The 20,795-nt window shown below is 30.2% G+C and overlaps 2 protein-coding genes across 3 annotated transcripts in view; one reads left to right on the top strand and one right to left on the bottom strand.

Annotated features, from left to right (window-relative positions):
- The window catches only part of LOC118198907 (uncharacterized), a 151,817-nt gene extending 140,122 nt beyond the window's left edge, over positions 1–11,695 (top strand). For both annotated transcript variants that reach the window (XM_085811316.1, XM_085811317.1), the window contains exon 6: positions 6,073–11,695. In XM_085811316.1, coding sequence (XP_085667442.1) covers positions 6,073–7,302 — 1,230 coding nt within the window. In that variant the 3' untranslated portion in view covers positions 7,303–11,695. The remainder of the gene's footprint in view (positions 1–6,072) is intronic.
- A 4,423-nt stretch (positions 11,696–16,118) lies between these two features.
- Positions 16,119–20,795, bottom strand: part of LOC118198914 (uncharacterized) — an 85,188-nt gene continuing 80,511 nt past the window's right edge. The window contains exons 25-27 of the mRNA XM_085810234.1: positions 19,944–19,964; positions 19,056–19,125; positions 16,119–16,265 (exon numbers count right to left, since the gene is read on the bottom strand). Coding sequence (XP_085666360.1) covers positions 16,242–16,265; positions 19,056–19,125; positions 19,944–19,964 — 115 coding nt within the window. The 3' untranslated portion in view covers positions 16,119–16,241. The remainder of the gene's footprint in view (positions 16,266–19,055; positions 19,126–19,943; positions 19,965–20,795) is intronic.

Raw genomic sequence — 20,795 nt, forward strand, 5'->3', positions numbered from 1 at the left:
TACGTGCACACGTAATATCGTCCCCTTCGGACAATTCCTTCTTGGTGAGTCGCTTTTTGCAATATAGAGTATAAAATCAAATAAAGATAAAAATTCCCATAGCAGTGGGTATGAGCGAATGCTTCTCATAAAGTAGATTATATTAATTGTTTTTAACTTGCATATGACGCTCATGTACAAGTGAATATTTGTTCTCATAAAAAAATGATTTTGAATTTTTGAAAAGCTCGCACATATTCAGATGGAGTTTATGACACTTTTTAGGCGTCGGCCTTTAAGGAGAATATTTTAAGTTGGAACAGAGTGAAAGGGCCTAAAACTCAAAAATCGAAACACAATTACTTAATGAAGGAATCCCATGGAAAATAACAGAGTTACGTTAGGTTACAACACAAGGAAACACAGCAAACTAAACTTCAGATCTAAACAAAATTACTTTATTAATTAATGAGTGCCAATTATTACAGCCAAACACATCTCAAGTGTTAAAAATTAAAATCAAACGGCAACGATAAAAGCAAATTAAAATCCAAATCTAAACATAACTGTTTCTTAACAAACTATCATAATCGAACATTCGACTAAAGTGCAGAAATACATGCATTTTGTTTTTTACAAGATATGTATAATTTAACCATATTTCAGTATTTTTAAACTTTTTTCAGATAACAGGTATATCAATAGCAATCCTAAGTAACAAGCTGAAGACGAATATTATTGACTATGCAGCAATCCTAGTAACTAGCTGAAGACAAATATTATTGACTTGTACCGTTTATTCATTACTACTCCACAAAATAAGTAAAAAATAGAAAAATAGCTGTCCCGAATTAATATTTGGAAAGCACAATTTAAATTTACAATATTTTGAACATAACAATCTTATGTGATTTTGATTATTCATATTCGATAAAATGAATTAATTACTCAAACAGTGTTTTACATTGCTTCTCAAATATGCGATGCAGATACTTAAATAGCCAGTGCATCCGAGAGGTTTGTTGAATATAGCTTATGACTATTATCGATGAGGACACATAAATATCAAATGCTGTTTTCACAAGAGATTTATTGTTCGAATTTTTTATTTACAGACACATACATGTATTTTTAGCCCAATGGTTAAAAACGGCATATCATTAGAATTTCTGATAGACAGTCTAATGCACTGAAGATAAAAATATTTTATTCCCTACAGTGTTGCCACTACTTGCTTTGAAACTGTTGAGTTTTTTTATCAAAAATTCCTTAAAATTTTACAAAATACGAAATGGACAATAAAACAAATTCAAAATTCGGGTTTCTGAGTTAGGGTGGAGGACTATGTTATTCGGAATTTGATGATTCTAGGTACTATGGTGCATGGGTTATGGCTCGGTGATATAAAAGTCAAAGACATGACTCCGCTTCGCTAAACATAACTTTGTTAACACACCATATTATTAACACAACTATCGTTAACATAACAGAAAACTTCTCGTACATCCATCTACTCGAGCTAAGGGCGAAGTGGGCGAGTTTGCTGTCGCGGTGGCAGTTTTTAACGTAAACCACATGACGTGGTCTGGTAGCACACTCAGTCGAACATCAAACTGCCACAGTACTGTTGTTTTTCACACTGCGAGAAACATACACACATTCATGCAGATTTTTCATTATTTAGTTTCTTAAAATATAATATAGGGCTTCTGGGCTACAGTAGTTAAACGATTTTATTTTTAATCCTACATGACAAAGCTGTAGAGACATTAAGCATTTTTTGGAAGCAGGCAAGATGAAAAATGAGCAAACGCCTTCGCCGGGAATCGAACCACGAACCTCTGGAATACCGAACCAGCGTGCAGAACCACTATACCATGAAGGCACGCTAGGAAGGCGGGAGAAATACCTTATATACTTCCCCTTTTAAAGGGCGACTAGGGTTTTAGGGAACCTAGTCGCCAAATCCTGGATGCGGAGAATCATCATCCACAACCCTTTTAGTTCAGGCGCCACTGTAGACCCATTAGGCTTTTTTTTTTTTTGGAAGTCGGAAAGATGAAAAATAGCAAACGCCTTCGCCGAGAATCGAACCACGGACTTCTGGAATACCGACCCAGCGTGCAGAACCATTACATCACGAAGGCACGCTAGGAAGGCGGGAGATATACCTTATACACTTCCCCTTTTAAAGGGCGACTGGGGTTTTTAAGGGACCCAATTGCCATCATGATTTAGTGCAGTTATCTAAAACAGTCTACAGTAAAAATGTTTTATAGGTATATATTAATCCTTTTTAAATACTTTTTCCCTTGGCAGTTTTATGAACTTTCCTAATACTTTCTGTTCGCATGGAAAAATTGTTTTCCCCAGTGTGAAGAGTAGTTAATTTTATTACTGAAGAATAATTTAATAATGAATATTTTGCTCTTCCGATGGAGTAAAAATTTTTACATACACAACACACACACAACAACAACAAAAAAGAAACTGTTCTTATAAAATTCTTTACCTTATTTTCAGAAACTCTTTAAGCCAGGACGGCGCTAGACTTTTTGTCGCCCACTGCAATATTTGTGTCTGCTATATTTTGCCACGCCTATGTTACTTAAAATTTATAAAAATTTCACCGCCTGGTGTAGACACACAGGCTTTTACATCGGCCCTGACGGAAGCGCGCGTCTAGGATCAATATTTAAGGAAATACGGCTTGTAGCTATCTTTTCAAACACTTTTCTTTTTATAAATATACAGTCAAAAGTCTTTAATCCGGACTCGTGGAGACTTCGGCGATTCTGGATTATCGATTTTTCCGGATTATAGATCATCAGTTTAAATCTGGTAAGATGGCATGCAGAAATAATAAAATTAAAAATATGAAACCGTAATTTATAAAATAATGAGCAATTATGATCTAAAGGGTATCAAAATTTACAAAAAAAGAAGCTTAATATTTATTTGTTTACTTTATTAAACATTTCTTTCAACGCGCACATGCGTACCTTACGCACATGCTTACCTTATAGACGAAATTAGAAAATTGCAACCAGAAAACTATTTGATTTGTATTCGTGATATTTATAATGACGAGGAATTTGATTTAAATCATATCAAAGACGGAGTACATCGAGATTAAATACTACATTTAGTAAGGAATTATAAGCCGAATAAAATAAAAACATCTGCCCTGAAGATAACGATAGTGCTGACAGATCAACTTCCAGTTCATTGCACGCAACGGCGTCCCCCCCCCCCGCGCAGAGCAGCGTGAAATTGATAAACAGATTTCGGAACGGTTAGATAAACAAAGGATATACCTTTATCCATTTTTTGCAGCAATTCGTTTTTTGTTTGATGGACATCGAAACATACTTTCATTTTCTAGATCCTTTGGGAGCTCCAGCATCGGAAATTCAATTTGACATAATCGAAAGTTCAAGCTTACTTTTATAAAATTGCTCTTACAGTCTGCAAAAAATAATAAGCCGGATCCAATTGCTCTTACAGTCTGCAAAAAATAATAAGCCGGATCCAATTCGAAGATTAAGGAACAACGCAATCATCAACATTAACTGAAATAGATAGTTAGATAATTTTAGCTTATACCGTCCGTTGTACATTAAACGTATTCTGCGCTTGCGCAGTTGTAAATGTCTTGCGCGCACGCGTAAAACGCCTATGAGCATGCGTCAACGCGGCGCATGCGCAGAAAGATTTTAGCTTTGAGGTCCGATTTATGGGTGTCCGAATTAACGACTTTTGACTGTATTACAAGTAATATTATTATATCCAATTCATTCAGTATATCCAGTTCATCGGGTTGGTTAGAATTTAATTTCGGTTTTTTAGTGTGAAATAAAACTCAATTTTTACTCCCTTGTACAAAGTAAAGAAAATACTGTTACGGCGAAAAATTTCAGATATAATATTCCAACAAAAATATCCATTTCAACCGCTCTCGAAACCATTTGAACGATGTTTTTGTGTGACACCTATACGTAAGGACAGAATAAAGGACTCTTTCTCCCAAAATGGATTGTAAAATGGATTCAGAAGATATTTTTTGTGACGTCTCTACGTATGTATGTATGTATCTTGCATAACTCAAAAACGAGTAGCCTCATAAAGCTCAAATTTTGTATATAGGCCTGCTATAACATGTAACTTTTTATTTTATGTAGTTGTGCATCTCCCTTTTTGGTTGCAATTGGAGGCACCAAACGTATATAAATATATACCCACTCTGTTACTCGACTCTGTGAGCTATTTATGTATATATATATATATGATATTGGTAATTTGTGCATTTTTTGCTTTAAAAATGACTGAATTTTGTTGTTCTTATGTTCCAGTTAAGGTTTTTATGCCTTTAGTAAATCTGCACGCAATAATTGTAGAATTATCAACAGTTTAAAAGTTGTTTAAGTGCGGCTAAACCTGATGGAGTAGCCATTTGTTTATATTTGAAACTTACCGGAATAGTGGATTCTGCACCTTCAGTGTCTGTTTGCCGAGTGGGACCAAATATAAACTTCTAGTTTTGTGCAATGAAAGATCTGCCTCCTTGCCCGCTTGCTTGTTTTTGTGTAGGAATGCTAATTTTAATTGTAGAAATTGCTTTTTTAACTGTAATTAGTGTTTTTCTGTATTTTACAATTTTTAATGAAGATGTTTTGAATTTTTATGTATTTTTGCCTTGCCGTGAAGTGAGAACAATTAATTGCATGAGAAATATATCTATAAGGAAATTCAAGGAAATAACTTTAAATGAAATGCAGCCAAAAAATGTATATAATTTAATAGGAAGTACATACAAGGAAGTCATGTGGTGTCCACATCAGGATTTTTGATAGAAAAATTGAACTTAGTATATCGTCTGTTCTGTTCAGTGACCTTTTGCCATCTTTCTGACAAACTTCATCATTCCACGCTCACAGAACTTCTGGTCTTTAATGCCAAAAAACTCATCCAAATGCAATTTGAAATCATCCTTATTACTGAGATTTTTACCTTTAAGAAGTTTTGTAAACTTTGAAATAAATGATAATTCGATGGTGCAAAGACGGGGTAATATGGGAGATGTGACATCATTTCTCAGCCAAGCTCCAATCATTTTGTACCCTTTGCTAAATATGTGTGAGGAGGAACATGATTTCTTTCCGATTTACTAATTCTGGCCTTTTCTCTTTGATTGTTTCAAGTTGTTGGCAATAAACATGTGAGTTGATCGTTTGGTTGTTTGAAAGTGGCTCAAAATACACATCACCTTTGTAAGCGCATCATATTGACAGCATGATATTTTTCTGATACAATTTAGCTTTTGATATGATTTGTGCTGATTCATCCATAATCTTCTTTGAATTTTTTATACTAGTGATAATTTGTTTAAAAAAAAGGGTCGACTGCATTAATTAGAAATGCATATTGCAAATACTGATTGGTTGTATTCAGTGAATTTCTTTCAATTCTTGCAGAACCTAAATATGCAGCTTTTAAGATAGATTTTCAGTTGTTGTGTGTGATACACTTAATCTTTTTGCGGTTTTTCTTACAATTATATGACAATTCGATTCAATTACAGCTTTAATTTTGTCAGCATCAACTTCAGAAGGTTGACCTGGTTATCCTGAAGTGAAAAATCTCCAGAATGAAATTTTTTAAACCGATTTTGACACATGCATTCTGTTAAACAATCAACACCATAAACTTTACACATCTCTTTGTGGGCCTCACAGTCGCTTTCTTGCTTTTATAAAAATAAAAAGTAAAATATGTCGAAAATGTTTATTTTTGTATGCCATGTTAAAATTGACCGTAAGCTAATAGCTGCAAACAAAAATACATGGAATTTGTTTCTATAGCAACTTAACAGTGTCAGCTGCCAAATCTCAAAAGAAAAACAAAATATAAGATTGAGAGAAAAATAATAAAACAAACATAATGCAGTCTATTTATGCAAACCATAGTTACTTTCTTGCCAAACCAATATTTATGTTTTAGAAATATACGTTATTACAAAGTTAAGCTCTCACATAAACATCTTGCTATATATAGCAGTATGAATAATATTACATATTTTCTTCTTATCAAAAGGTTTGTCCAAAACCATCTGTGAAGGGACTGGAAACGGCTGGCCCAAGAATCCCATGGGAAGATGTAGAAAACTTTGAACGAAAAACAATTCCTCATTACATGAGCTCAAATTACAATTATAAAAAAATACAAAACGATTCAGATGGTCAAAATTCACGAAAAAATACTACTGTCTATATGCGACAAGGGAATTCTAGATATTCTCCATCTCATAGGTATTCTCATGGAACACTAACAAACTATTCAAAACGTCGTCATAGACATAGAAGAAGCTCAAGTGAAAGCCCCAAGGTTCAAAAACCGATAGCGAATGGTTATCAAAGCCATTCGACGAGTTCTAAATCAACAATGGATCACAGTGAAGACAAGGTGTCTCATAGTTCTTCAAGTGGATCTGTCCTCCCTCCTAATCGAAAAGCCATAGTTAATCCACGCACTAAAGTTCCAGAGCAATCAAGAAACGAAACCCTTGTTTCTGAAAGTATTGCATCGGCACAAAAGGAAAAGAAAGTCGGTGAAATTCCACCAAGTACACCAAAGTCCAGATTGAAGGATTCATTTAGTTGCTCACCTAAGCCGAAAAAAACATCTCTAAACATCAGCAATCCCATCACTCCTGTGTCCAAAAAGATCGAGGATAAAAAAAATGGAAGCATATGCAATAATTTGGATAACAAAGATTCAGAAAACAATAAAATATTTTCGAATAATATCAGTGATGCAAAACTTGCAATGAGTGAATCAAGCAGTGAAACATCAGCTTCTTGTAATGGATCTGCTGCTACCAAACTAGAATCCGGAATCCGACCATTGGCTCTAAAGAGCTTAATCGAAATGCCAAAACCGCCATCTCTTAAAGAAACCAAATCACTGCCAGCAAAAGAAATTGTAATAGATAATTCAGTCAGCGTTGAAGTTGCCGTGGAGAAAAGCCCACCGTCCATCAGCCCCAAAGGGAACAATCATTCAACGACCATTGTAACAGAAGAAACGACAGTTACTAAAGGAAGTGGTAACTCTAAAGTGGTCACAGTAACTAGTATTACAACTAGTTTATCTCATGGAGGATTGAAGGACCTCAACAGCAAACATAGTCCTGATTTATTAGATGAAGAAATATCCAGTGAAAAACAAAAACCTTCAGTTAATGATTTAAACATTGAAACCCTAAATGGATCGCATATAATTGATTGTAGTAGTTCTTGCAATATTGTAACAGAAGTAAAATGAACTCTTTATTAAACAGTAGTAAGGGGGATTCCTTATTACTGTTACAAGGTAGTTTAACACATTCTTAGCATTTTATGAAATTGAGATTTTATAGCCAACAAGCCATACTAGTTTAAAGTCAATGGATCAATTATTTTTATATATTTGAGGATACATTACTTTGTACACCTCTGATTTTGATAAAACTTTAAAAATAATTATTAAATTTATCCATACATAATTAACTATTTATCAATCATTATGTGGTAAAAGCAAGTTCTGTTAAATTTCATTTTAAAAGTTCTAAAAATCCATATGACAATAAACTTAATCGAATTTATGAATACTGTGAAAGTTTTAAATTTGGAATAAAAATAACTGACGACATGTAGATTCTATCTGCTTAAGAAGTGTGACCACCTAGTGTGACTTACAAGATTGTAACTCTGTCAAGTGGCATGATCTACTGATGGTCACAACTGCCTTATTTAAGGTGTAAGATAAGTATACATTATAAAACAAAGTGCTGTGACCCATCAGTAGGGCACAAGCTGTACTGCTGTCAGGCTATACAACCTATCAGTGGTCACATTATTTATAGTTTCCCGACTCTAATCTTAAAAATATAATAGAAAAACTTTAATAAAATAAAGTTTAATGACAATTCCACCTTTGATCTACATTTCAGTAAAATTAGGATAAAACCAAGTGCTGGTTGTATTTTGATGACCTATGTATTGATTCTTTAAATTTTTGTAACTTTCTTTTTTTTTTTCCCCCATGAAGAAAGAGTATTCCTTACATCATCTCCTTATTATTCAAACTGGTCCTTCAGTGTTTTATTCATCACTAAATTTTATTTTTTGAAAGCAGTATTGTAAAATTAGTTCTTCCATGTGATTCTACATCTGAATAAGCTTTTTTCCAATTCAAATGAATATGTGTTACCAAAAAAATGTGTGAAAAGCAAGCATTCTGTACAGTGTATGATGGTTTTTAAGCAAAGTATGAAATGCATATTTTATTTTATTATTTTACATATTTCTTCCTTGGGATTATATAGAATACCTTAGCATGATATAAAATTAGTGTTTCAGCAAGCTATGAAAATGGCTTTCCTTGAAAAACATGCATGTGATAATACAAGATACAGATTATTTTTTAAACCTACAGAAATAGCAAAAGAGTTGTATCAAGCTACTTATTGTTATAAAGCAGACTGGACTAGCATTTTAAATAGCACTTAATTGTCTTTTTGTACAAAAACACTTCGAATTTTGTCACTTGTCTTTTCAGTATGTCTCATGATCCCTTGGCTGCAGTACATAGTCTAAATGGAAGCAGCTGACCATACAGCTATTCTGTCATCGTGATTACTTTACCAGTTTGCTTTTAAGCATTCCATAGAATGACAAGGAAATGTGCAGAAATTACAGCATTTCATACTTTGATGTCCCATTTTCAGCACTATGTAGAATGCCCACCACAATTTGTCCATAATAGATCCCATAGAAATTTCCTTCATAAAGATTTTGATTGTGATTTTTTCACCTAAATCAAAATCATCCTGTTCTGAAGTAATCACAGTAATAAATGAAATGCACCAAAAATTACAACTTAAGAAATTTAATAAAAAAGAATTACCTTATTTCACAAAATCTTCAAACAACTGAATCATTTATTTATAAGGTGATTAAAAAAACTGTTAACACTATACGAGAAAGAGAAAAAGGAAAACTGGTAATCTATGTTCACTTTTTTGACTGAACAAATTAATATGGAACTTTCATATGTTTGCCCTCATTGTCAACACATTTTTGAAATTTGTCCAAAGGTACTGTACAGGAACGTATGATGCTGAAGTGTCTATGGCAGCTTTAATTCTTTAAAGCAGATTGCCAGCATTATATGGTTTTGTTGCAAAAATCTATACTTAGATTCCAAAACAAAAAATCATATGGTGTGAGATCAGAAGAACATATCTATCCCAAAGAATATTTTCTTCCAATTCATCTTCATAAAAATTTTTTATTGAGCCAGGCATAGACATCCTCATCAAAGTGCAGAAAACCAATGTTCAGCTGAAAGGATCTGCACTAGAGGTAATGATGAGTGGTTTTCACTTCACCTTACCTACATTACCTTAAAAAAATGCAACATCCAGATTTGCTTAGATTGTCATACACTAAGCATACATTAATATACTAAATATGAATAAATTCCTGTCTTTATAGCAGAATGTTCTCAGCAAGTTTTATATTTCCCATTTAATGTTAACATTTAGTGAATCTTGTATTCCTCAAGTTGAGAAAAGCATTGCATATGTGGCAAATAACAATTTGGTTTAATAAGCACCACAAAATTATAAGACATGATGTAGGAAAATGAAATGGATTAATAGAAAGTTACTGACAGAGGGAAAAGTTAAAAAAAAAGCTGTAAAAATTGCTTTTCTTAAAAAAGAAAACCATAACTGCATATTGATTGATATCAGACAAATGAAACTGGTCTCCAGGTTGAATGTGTTTCACACTATGCTTATATATGTAAATATTTTTAACTTTCAAACTAACGTGTTCCTTTTCATTATAATGTAAATATACTTTCATACTTAATGTAAATAATACATTAATTTAAGTTAATCCTTTGGTAAATGAAATTTTATATACATCTGATAGGCTTTTGAATGCATCATAAAAAGTTGTACTGATTCCCTGCTTTGCTATATTTTATACAGTAACTTACTTTAAAACTGTACTTACTATAACAATAAACACATAAAATAGATTTGTGTTCATAATATTAGTACAAAGACCAATATTAAGCTTTCAGGGGAGTTAAAAGCAACAGGTATAAACAGAAAAAGTGCTTTGACTAGATATAGTGTAATGAAGGAGTGAATTTCATTTAACATTCTGTTGTAGCAACTAAGCTTTGCTGTATATAGAAGTTGAAAGAAAATGTATAGAAAACATTAAGAACTAATATTTCTTATTATGCACATTTTAGAAAAACAGCAGCAGAATTCAGATTAAGTTCTGTAAAAACTAGAATTTTAGTGATCTAAAACAAAGTAATATAATTTTGAAATCAAAATATAGGTTTATTATAAAAGAAATATAATTTGTAAATATTTACAAATTGTATTTCTTTTTAATAGCTTGTAAAGAATCATCACAGTGAAACTTAAGGGATATGTGCAAGCACATAGAAATGTTCAATATTCCACACAGTGATGTAGGTGATCACCATGTGTCACATGACAGTAGGTTGTAAGAGAAAAAATGATCACATCTACAATAATGAATGCTTGTTTCATTTTACCCAATTCATTTAAACCTCGCTACAGCTGCAATTTATATGGAAAGAATCTCAGATGTCTTTGCAAAATTTTACAAATTCTAGGCTGTGGAATTTGAAGTTCATAACTAGCTGTCATTGTTGATTTCTTTGGGCTTTGTTGGAAGGACCCACTGACATGTCCAGTTTCTTCACAAGGACAATGAGGATTGTATAATTGAAGAAATATTTCCTGCTTAGAAGTGACTTTCTGAAACTTGATAAAAATTTGTGGAACTGGATTCTCTTTTCTGAATTCTGAAGTCCCAAACCCCTCAACTGCAGATGACCATTTTTTGTACTGTGTCATGTAGCACACAAATTAGGGCTTACAGCATAATAAGGAATACTGGGGGAAAACTCTGTATCTGCAGGAACATACATTTTCAAGTTTCATCATGATAACTTTTACAAGAATTCTTTCATTTCATCATATTAATAACATCAAGATGATAATGAATCTTTAGTCAAATTTGCTAAAGAGCACATCTTTTGCTACTGTTTTCTATAACAATGAAATTTTTAAGAATTTAAAAAGATAGTTAAATTTTTGTTACACTTACATCATAATATCCTTTAAGATTGTCTCATATAATAATGCAATTTTTTATTTCAAAAAGACAAACAGCAAAAGACAACACAGCATTTTTAACATATTTGCAAAAGAAACACCTTATGCTGTATGTTAAAGTAATTTAGGTAGTTAGCTATGGATCACTAAATCATACATTGCTTTAAGAACTACATACAACAATAATGATCACACAGATAACAATAAATTGTGTGATCACACATGGTGCAAGATAATCTTTTCCCAGGTATACAAGAAGCATTGATGCAACCTAAGATTTCTCTTAGCAAATCGTGAATCAGTTTCAGAGCAACAAATAAAACCCCAGCATATAAAATGCCTTCTTTCATGTATTTGCTATTTTATTAACAAACAATTTTCTTAACATCTGCAATATTGTTATTCTTTTCAGTCACTGAATAAAATCATTTCGTTTATAGATTTTGTTGTTGTTCAATGATATATAATGTCTTTCACTTTTTAAAAAATATTTTAAGTGCATTTCTCAGCAACATAACTTAATTACTCAAAAAGTGATTTTATCCAAATTTCTTAGAAGTATTATGCAACAGTTTTTATTTTTACATTGAAAGCCAAATAAAATGGGTTTCTAGCATTCTATAGAATACTGACTGCAAAAATTCTAACTCCTCTTCTCATGCACACTAATATCTGCAACTAAAATAAAAAATTAAATAGTTATGATAAAATGTGTAGTATCATATAAATTATAAGTCTATTTCTCCATTTTTTAATAATTTAATTTAAACTATTAGATACTTTTTTAATATTTTGTTCTTTTATTTATAACACTTTTCTATATTTTAAAAAGAAATACAGAAATAAAAGTTAGTTTCTAAAATTGAAATTCTATTTACCTTGAGTTCTTAATTTTATTCTGCAATAGATTTAATTTTTTTGAATTAGTAAAAATAGATATACTCATTTAAGAAGAAAATATTTGTATGATTTTTTACATATTTGTAATCAAATACATGTTGTTAAATTATAATTTAAAATTTTCAGAGTTTTTAGTTATTTTTTTAACAGCAATAACAATAATGTATTATTTTGATGGCATTCTAAAATTTAGAGTCTTTTTTTTCTTTGATGTACATAAAATCAATGCATGGTTGATAGGTATAAAATCATGCTCATCTTAAGAAATTTTGTCAATCACTTTGAATAACCATACATTCTCAGCATGAATCATTTAGATCATGGTTATCGCATTCACATTTTCATGTTTTGATTAATGACAGTCATTTTTGAAGAAACTATATAATGATTATTAAGTGCTTTATAACATTGATATTCAGCCATTATCTTCATAATACTGACTGAGGTTGGATAACAAAGGAATAAGTTAGCAAATTAGCTGTAATCTTACAAATAATTGGTCTGTCGGTTCATTTCTTCATTCAGTGAACTAAAAGGTGTAGAATTTTGTGCTCAATCCTGAGTGAGACCAAGAAAAAACCTTCAAAAGAACGCATGAGAAAGAAGAAGGCTTGTGAAATGAATTGAAAGAGCTAAACATAATAACAGCTTTTTATCCAGATCTTCTCATCAAAAAAGTTTTAAAAAGAGAAGGCACTTTTTTAAAATTTTAAATATTGATCAAGAGCTTGCTCACAATAAGTCTACCTCCAGCTTCTAGCATAATATTAAAAAAGATAATTAAATTCCCCCCCCCATTTTTTATGTTTATTGTGAAGCAAATAATAATTTAAAACAATAACAAAAAGTTAATATTATTAACTAATTAAAATTTTAATACCTGAAAGAGAAGCTTTTGTTTTCATTTTGAAAGGGGGGATTTGTCTGGCAAAATAGGCCGATGTAACTAACTCATTCAGCATCTTCAAAATAGATCAGCATAACATCCAAATAAACATCAGTTATTAAAAAATAAATATTTCTTACTAAAGGAGTTTTTAATAGAAACACAATAATAAGTAAGATAACTGTAGTCCATATACAACAGCTTCCCTACAGAGATTCTGTTGGCTGTTTTATGACAATTTATTAATTTATTTATATTTATATACTGCTAGTACAATTTTAAAAAGTTTTGTGCCTCAAAGATATGCTTTTGTTTTCTTCTAGAAAGAAAACAATTGGCAAAATAGGTAGAGTTACAAAGATCTGAATTCCAATTCCAGACTCTTTTACAAATTAAATTTTCTGCAGTTTGTGTAATGAAACAGTGCTTCAATATTATAATGTAAATTGTAGTATAAATAAGATGTGAAAAAAATATGTTATACAGCCACTGTATTAACATTTTTAATGCTATGTACACTGTACTAGGACAGTTCTATATCTCCCGTTCTACTGGGTCAGTTGACTAAATTCAACTTGTGATTTTTGTGTCTCGAAAGCGCGACTTAGGATATGCATTAGATTTATATATAGCATATTGTAACACAAAATCGTACTTTTTCTGAAATAATATGCCAATTGTTTTCCATGTCTCGATTCTACAACTCAAATTATGCCAAAATACTCAAATTATGTAAATATTAAATAAAACTAAAATAAAAAAAAAAAGTTTCATAAAAATCGCACAAGTTGTTTTTAAAAAATTAGCTCTCAAAATTTTAGTTCCTCAGTGTTAATTAAATTTGATCTATATTTATCAATATCTCTTTTTTTTTTTAAATTTATTACACTTACTTCATTCCTTCTTCCAGAATTCAAAATTTAGGCTTAAATATATTCACATTTTCTTATATTTATTTTTAAAATTTGTATTTTAAAATATTTTTTATAAATTTTTCAAAAAAATATTTGTGTATTATAATAACGTATACAATTTTTAACATTGTCTTAAAGTAGATGTCTTTCTAGGCACACCCGCAAAAAATTAAGTCTTTTATTCAAAATTTTCTGAAATATACTAATTTACATATTGGAGCAGTTTTTTTTTTTAAAGCAATTATAACGCCAAATGTGGTTTATGTACTTTGTTAAAATTATTTGGAGGTATGAACGATGACTTTTCTCCCGCTCATATACAATGAAAAAAAGAAAAGGAAAATAGATTGCTATAAATTAAGAAGTTCGCCAAGCAAATTATTCTTTGTGAAAACGGAAAAAAAAAAAAAAAAAAAAAGTGTTAAGATAAACTTTTGAATTTCCTGTAAATTTCGCACCAAATTTTACAAAATTTAATATTTAGGGATAATTTGAGCCATAGAATGGAAATCGAAATTTGAAAAAAATTGACATATCATTTCAGAAAAAGTTCCGATTTTGTGTCAAAATAAATGTGTTAGAATGATACTATATATAAATCTAATATATATCCTAAGTCACACTTTCGAGACATGAAAAACACAGTTTGAATTTTGTCAATTGGCCCAGTAGAACAGGAGATACAGAACTGTCCCTTCCCCCCTCCCCCACAGTGTACAGATGAATTTCAATACACTTCAAACTTTACATACTCATACAAGATAAATGTCTAAAGTTACTCTGTCAGCATTTTTATAGTTCCTATTAATTCTAATGCCCTTAGCACAGTGATCAGTTAAGCATCAGTTTAAAGCAGAAAAGAATGTTTTGAATCTTCAAGTTTTACATGTTCTGAGCTGCAGCATGTAAATACAAATGCTGCTTAATTTTCTAAAATTTAAAAAAAAAAAAAAAAAAAAAAAAAAAAAAAAAAATCAACTGAAGTCAGGTTTGGCGAAAATAATGGACAGGGGAGAAGCTAAAATCAGAATTGCTGAATAGTTATATAACAAATTTGAGTCTCCTATGCAAAAATAACATTTTCTGTTAAATCTATTACAGTATTTTAACTTTGTGGCTAGTTAAAGTTCATTCAAAAGCTTAGCCTAATAAATTGTTATTGTGGTAGTTATGTAATCTATCATCAGTCAGAAGTGATCACTTTTTATTCTCAAAATGTTGCTCCTGGATTCTGGTGGATAACATAAATTAAGGAGTGGTAAATATGCATCAAAGAATGATTGTGCATTAGGTGAGAATGGACCACTTTCTTGGTAATCCTCCACAACTTCAAATGATAAAGTGATTAATCATATACAGATTTTAGTCATGCAGTATCATTGTGTCACAAAGATCAAGCTGACAAGACAGGAATAAGCACTGGTTCAGTATCTTTCATTTTTAATAGAGGATTTGGTCATGCAGAATGTTTGCAAAATTCATACCAAATTTGCTAAAATAAAAAAGAAACAAATCTATGTGGAAACACTGCAGAACATGTTTAATGCATAGATGCCATACCATTTTCCTAAATACTATGATAACTGGTGATGAGTCTGAGTTTATGAATATCACCAAGATAGCAAGGTAAAATAATCACAGTGGAAAAGTTCATCTCCCCCGAGACTAAAAAATACACAATCGGTTTGTAACAAAGTCATACTGTCTCTTTACTTTAACTCACATGACTGACACATTGTATGCCACAAGGTTAAAATATTGCAAACGAATACCACTGCTGCTTTCATGATGCTTTGCAACCCAACAGACTAAATTTATATACAGTAAATACTTGTTGGTTTGTTATATTATATAATACACTAGCTAATTTTTTGTACATATTTCAGATTTTTCTTCACCAAACACAACACTCTTTCATTTTTTACGCTTTCTACTCTCCTGAATGTCTTCAAATGTTTTCTCCCAAAATTAAAATGCCATTAAAATGAACCAAATTTGAGTAATTAGAAGACATTACACAGAATGTGAAGCTACAACAGCATTTCATTCACAGTGCTTCTCCCAGAAATATTTGCAACAATGAAAGATACTTCTAAGGAATTTATTTTTGAAAAGATTAGGATTTCAGACCTCAGACTAACTGTACATTTTTCAGCCAATGTTGGGAGACCTTCTGAAAGACTGTGTATAGAGCATTATATATAATGCTTGTATAAATATAGTATCATTATAAATATACTAAGTCAAAATTTATTCATGTAATTACAGTCTTTTAACATCTTAATATAAATATAAAAAACACATTAACAAATATTACTTTTTATAAATCAGAGACATGACTTTAGAAATTCTAGATCCCAGATGATTTTTTTACCTGTAAAATATAAAAAAGATCTTTTACATAACTACTTACTGAAAAAAATTAAATAACTTTATGAATATTCAGTTGAAAAATCCATTGATACTTTATTCATGCATTATATTTAACAAAGAAACTAATATGAAGTTTATTGAATCTCATGTTAAATACTTGCAAGGTATATGTTTACTCTTTAAAATGGCTTCAAGCACCATAGTAAATGATCCATTTTTCAAGAGAATTTAAAAAACAAGATTGAAATATTTGCCAATGCTGAAATCTATGACATGCATAAATTATTCTATCTTACATTGCTTAACCATAAAGCAGAAACACTGATAGGATTAGAAATTAAATTCTATTTCAGAACAAGATATTATTTACCTTCATATAAATAGTGAAAGTACCCGATGCAAGTTAAGTTAGATTGAGAGTAATGCATCTAATAACAGAGAAATGATACCGCTATAATTATTCTTTTCTAATAATGATGCAAAAAATATGGTTCATAGTCATACATTTTTCAGTCTGATGCAATATGGAACCCACATAAAAAATTTCGATAGAAAAAGAAGCTAATTCTCTCTCATTATATCAGCAACAATGGCACGCAGTTTTTAATGATTTTCGTTTTTCTAATCAAATGGTCATAAAAGCTCAGGTTCCCATCCAGTATTCAATTTTAGTCAATTAAATGTGGCAAAAAATTTCATAATTGCTCAGAAATCAATAATACAAGCAAACAAACACACAAACAGACATTCTTCTTTATATGTATAGATTTTGTAAAAATTGCAAATTTTTGATTAACAAACTCTACGATTTGAAAGCGAGCAGTATCAACACTTTTTGAAATGAAGCATTTTTATCTCTAATGCCTGAGACTGTTGCCACTCGGAAAAATGAGTGCTTTCAGAGTTTTTAATTAGTATTTTGGCTGATTAAAGTCATACGAAGACAGAAATATTCGAAATGGCTTCCCACGATTTTTTGGAATTGGAATAATGTATTTAATGTTTGTCAATGCTACTTTTATTTCATTGTAAAACTTAGAAATTTTTTTATTAGCAAATTCTAGGATTTAAATGCGAGCAATGGCAACAACTTTCAAAATACAGCAGATTTTCATCTCCAGCTTGTGAGACTGTTGCCACTTGGAATAATGAGGGTGAAAACTATCGTTTTTCTGAGTTAATATCTCTCATTTTAGCTACCTTTTTTTTGGAAAAAAAAGGACGTTGACCTTTTCCAGGACCCAGAAAAGAATTGTTGAAAGTTTGGTGATGACAGCTATAGTCATGACTGAGTTATTAGAGGACAACCAAACACACAGATTTTTTTCTTTATAGATAATTGTTTATTTTTTAATGAATGACTTTAATGCAAATTTTGAATTTGAAAATAGCATAAAAGTACAAAAGATGATATTTTTTTGTTTAGTAAATTGATTCGTTGGTTAACTGATTATAGAAAAGTACATAACAGTTAACTCCTTAAAAAAAATCATGTTATAAACTTTTCTTTCTTCATGGAAAATTTCACGAGGGAAAGTTTTCATATTCACATTAAACAGAAGGAAATTACAAAAATCCCATCTAGTCAGCCTGTTCAGCCATCAGGAATAAGACCTCAGCTAAAATATTAGCATACTGTAGCTTGGCCACTGATAGGCAGAACGTATTTGAAATAAATAAAACATTACACAGTTTATTTATTTATATTAAATTTCATTGCATTACTTAATAAGAAACAATCAAGTAAAATACATGAACATTTCAGATCTAGTTTAATTAGAGAAAATCGTATATGCATTGCAGGAGTATTGATTTAAAAGTTACGAATGCATAAATCATTTTTTCTCTTTGAACCATTCTAGTTAAGACATGACTTTTTTTCCCACCAATAAGCGAACTTCACTAATGAACAGAAATATAAAGCTACAATATCCAACCAAATACAAATGAAACTGACAATGACTATTGTCATCTCAAAAGGCAGAAGCATAAAAGAAAAAGATTTCTTATAAAATGTGTGACAGTATGATTAGGTTTTAAGTAAGTCTTAGTTTACCCTGACAAATGCTGTAAACTGGGCAAAGATTAATATATTGACAGCAAAATAACTTATAAAAAACTTAAATACAACTATTATTCAATGCAGAGCAATTTATAAGACTGATCATAAAACATAATAGAACATGCATGTCAGAATCAGAACATATGGTACCATTACTTTTCAGAGTAATAGACAGTTTATAATGCTGAAAATTTCTTATCTTGACTTAAAACATTATAATGTTTGTTTTAAAGCAAGATAAGAAAGAGCCATAAAATTACCTTTTGTACTGTGGTTTCACTGCAAATATATTTGCCTTTGCTTCTAAAATTGTCAGCCTGACTATTATTTATACAACACCAGTTAATATATGTCTGCTACATTAGCAATTTCACTGAAAACTCATAATAATATCTAGTATCATAAAAAATAGTAAAATATTAGTTGAATTCAATTATTGTTGTATAGTAAATATATACAAGTATGTTACAATCAGAGAAAAAAAAGGTTTTTGTTTGAAATATACTTAAACAAGATTAGGGAGGAAAGAAAATGAAATATTAGTATAGAAATGTAATAATTATTAAACACACTTATTAAAATTATTGTTGTATAGTATGTTGTATAGTATGTTACAATCAGAGAAAAAAAAGGTTTTTGTTTGAAATATACTTAAACAAGATTAGGGAGGAAAGAAAATGAAATATTAGTATAGAAATGTAATAATTATTAAAATTATTACAAACTTACACTTTTTAACTGATCTGTAGGTACCATAAAGACGGGATTAGATTTTATTATGACAGGGCTAGTTTGTAACCTGGAAAACAAAACAAAAATTTTAATTCAGTGCAAATTTATTAAATTTTCTTTCTAATTAATTAATTAGAAATTAATTAGTGTAAATTTATTAAATTTACCAGAACATAATACTATGAAATAAATATCAAATTTAAAAGGTCAGACAGCATAGCAATTTTGCAAGAATTAAATGTATACAGTACTCTTCTTTATATTAATTGTAAGCTTAGTTCAAAAATTTATTAACACTTTGGTTAGACTCTTTAGTTGATAATTACTTTTAATATTCTTTACTTAATGTTATTTTAAGATTTACAAATACATTATTTAATTAATAATACAAACTATACCATTCCACAACTAAATGATGAATTGAGAAAGACTGTTAAAAATGATATAATTAATCACATTTTACTTCTTAGTCTTGGCTACAAAATTAATAATTCACATTAAAGTAATGCTTTATATAATTCATGACACTTCACATCTTATAATAACAAACTTTTAAATGGCTAAAACAAATACTGTTCCAAATTTAAATTAGTAAGTATACTTCTATATTAAATATTAATAGTGATAAAGAAAACAACATTTTTGAATGTATATAATTGAAATGAATATATCAAAATTTATTATACATGATGTACAGTTTTATATGCATGAAAAAATTTCAAAAATTTTAACACGTGCTTAAAATAAAAAGGTTAATACTATGAAAAATTGTCACAATTATTTAAGATAATCCACTGGGTCTACTCATATCAAATATTAAAATTTACTATCAAAAATGGCAATGACTGAATGCCTTTGATTTGGAATTAAAATTATGATACTTACGGTTTGCCATCCACATGTAAGCTGTAAAGATAAAAATTCAAGATTATTCAACAAAATAAATTAAAGCAGCAAGACATATCAACAATTGCTTGGTAAAATATTGATTTAATGTATCATCAGAATCATTTATGGGATTAAAAAAAGGCAGAATATTATTCAGAACTATGGAAGGATAACAACATTGATCACCAGGGAAGTAATCATAATTTTAAGGAAATGAATGACATAGAAATGTGCAAATGGTGCTAAAGTAAATAGGTATCACATTCCTTGGCTGAAAAGGAAATTACCACATGTCCATCCAAGTAATCATTGCATATAAGAATTCAAAAATGAATTCACTAAAGAGCATCAAGTTGCAATGCAGCATTTCATACAAATGAAATTTTAAACAAATATTTTCATACAAAAAATTAAACAGACTTGTCATTTTTTTGTGGATTTCAGTACTACATGCTATTTTTGCTAGTAAAAGAGTAATGATGACAGATAGAATAGGAAGCAGTGAAATTTACAGAACAATAATAAGCACGTTTTTGTCTTCAATTATTACATTGCATTATTTTTTTTAACTGGTGGGCCCTTTCATCAGTTCTCAGGTACAAATGCCTGCATATAGCATATGGTAAGCTAATTCCCTTTATGATTACATATATTATGTTTACTTCCTCTAGTGCTACATATACGTGCTTATCATTTTGCTTATGGTTTGACTGTTTTCCTGGCAACTGATATTGTGCAGCCCATACATTTTTCATAATAGACTTTGCTTAATTTTTACTCATTACATCTTTTCTTCTCATATACTTGCATGGAAAATGCAAGCAATTCGCAATTTTCAAAATGTATAAT

Source organism: Stegodyphus dumicola, chromosome 2, assembly GCF_044657685.1.
Source record: "Stegodyphus dumicola isolate Sdum_Otavi_A_Nest chromosome 2, ASM4465768v1".
NCBI lineage: Eukaryota > Metazoa > Arthropoda > Arachnida > Araneae > Eresidae > Stegodyphus > Stegodyphus dumicola.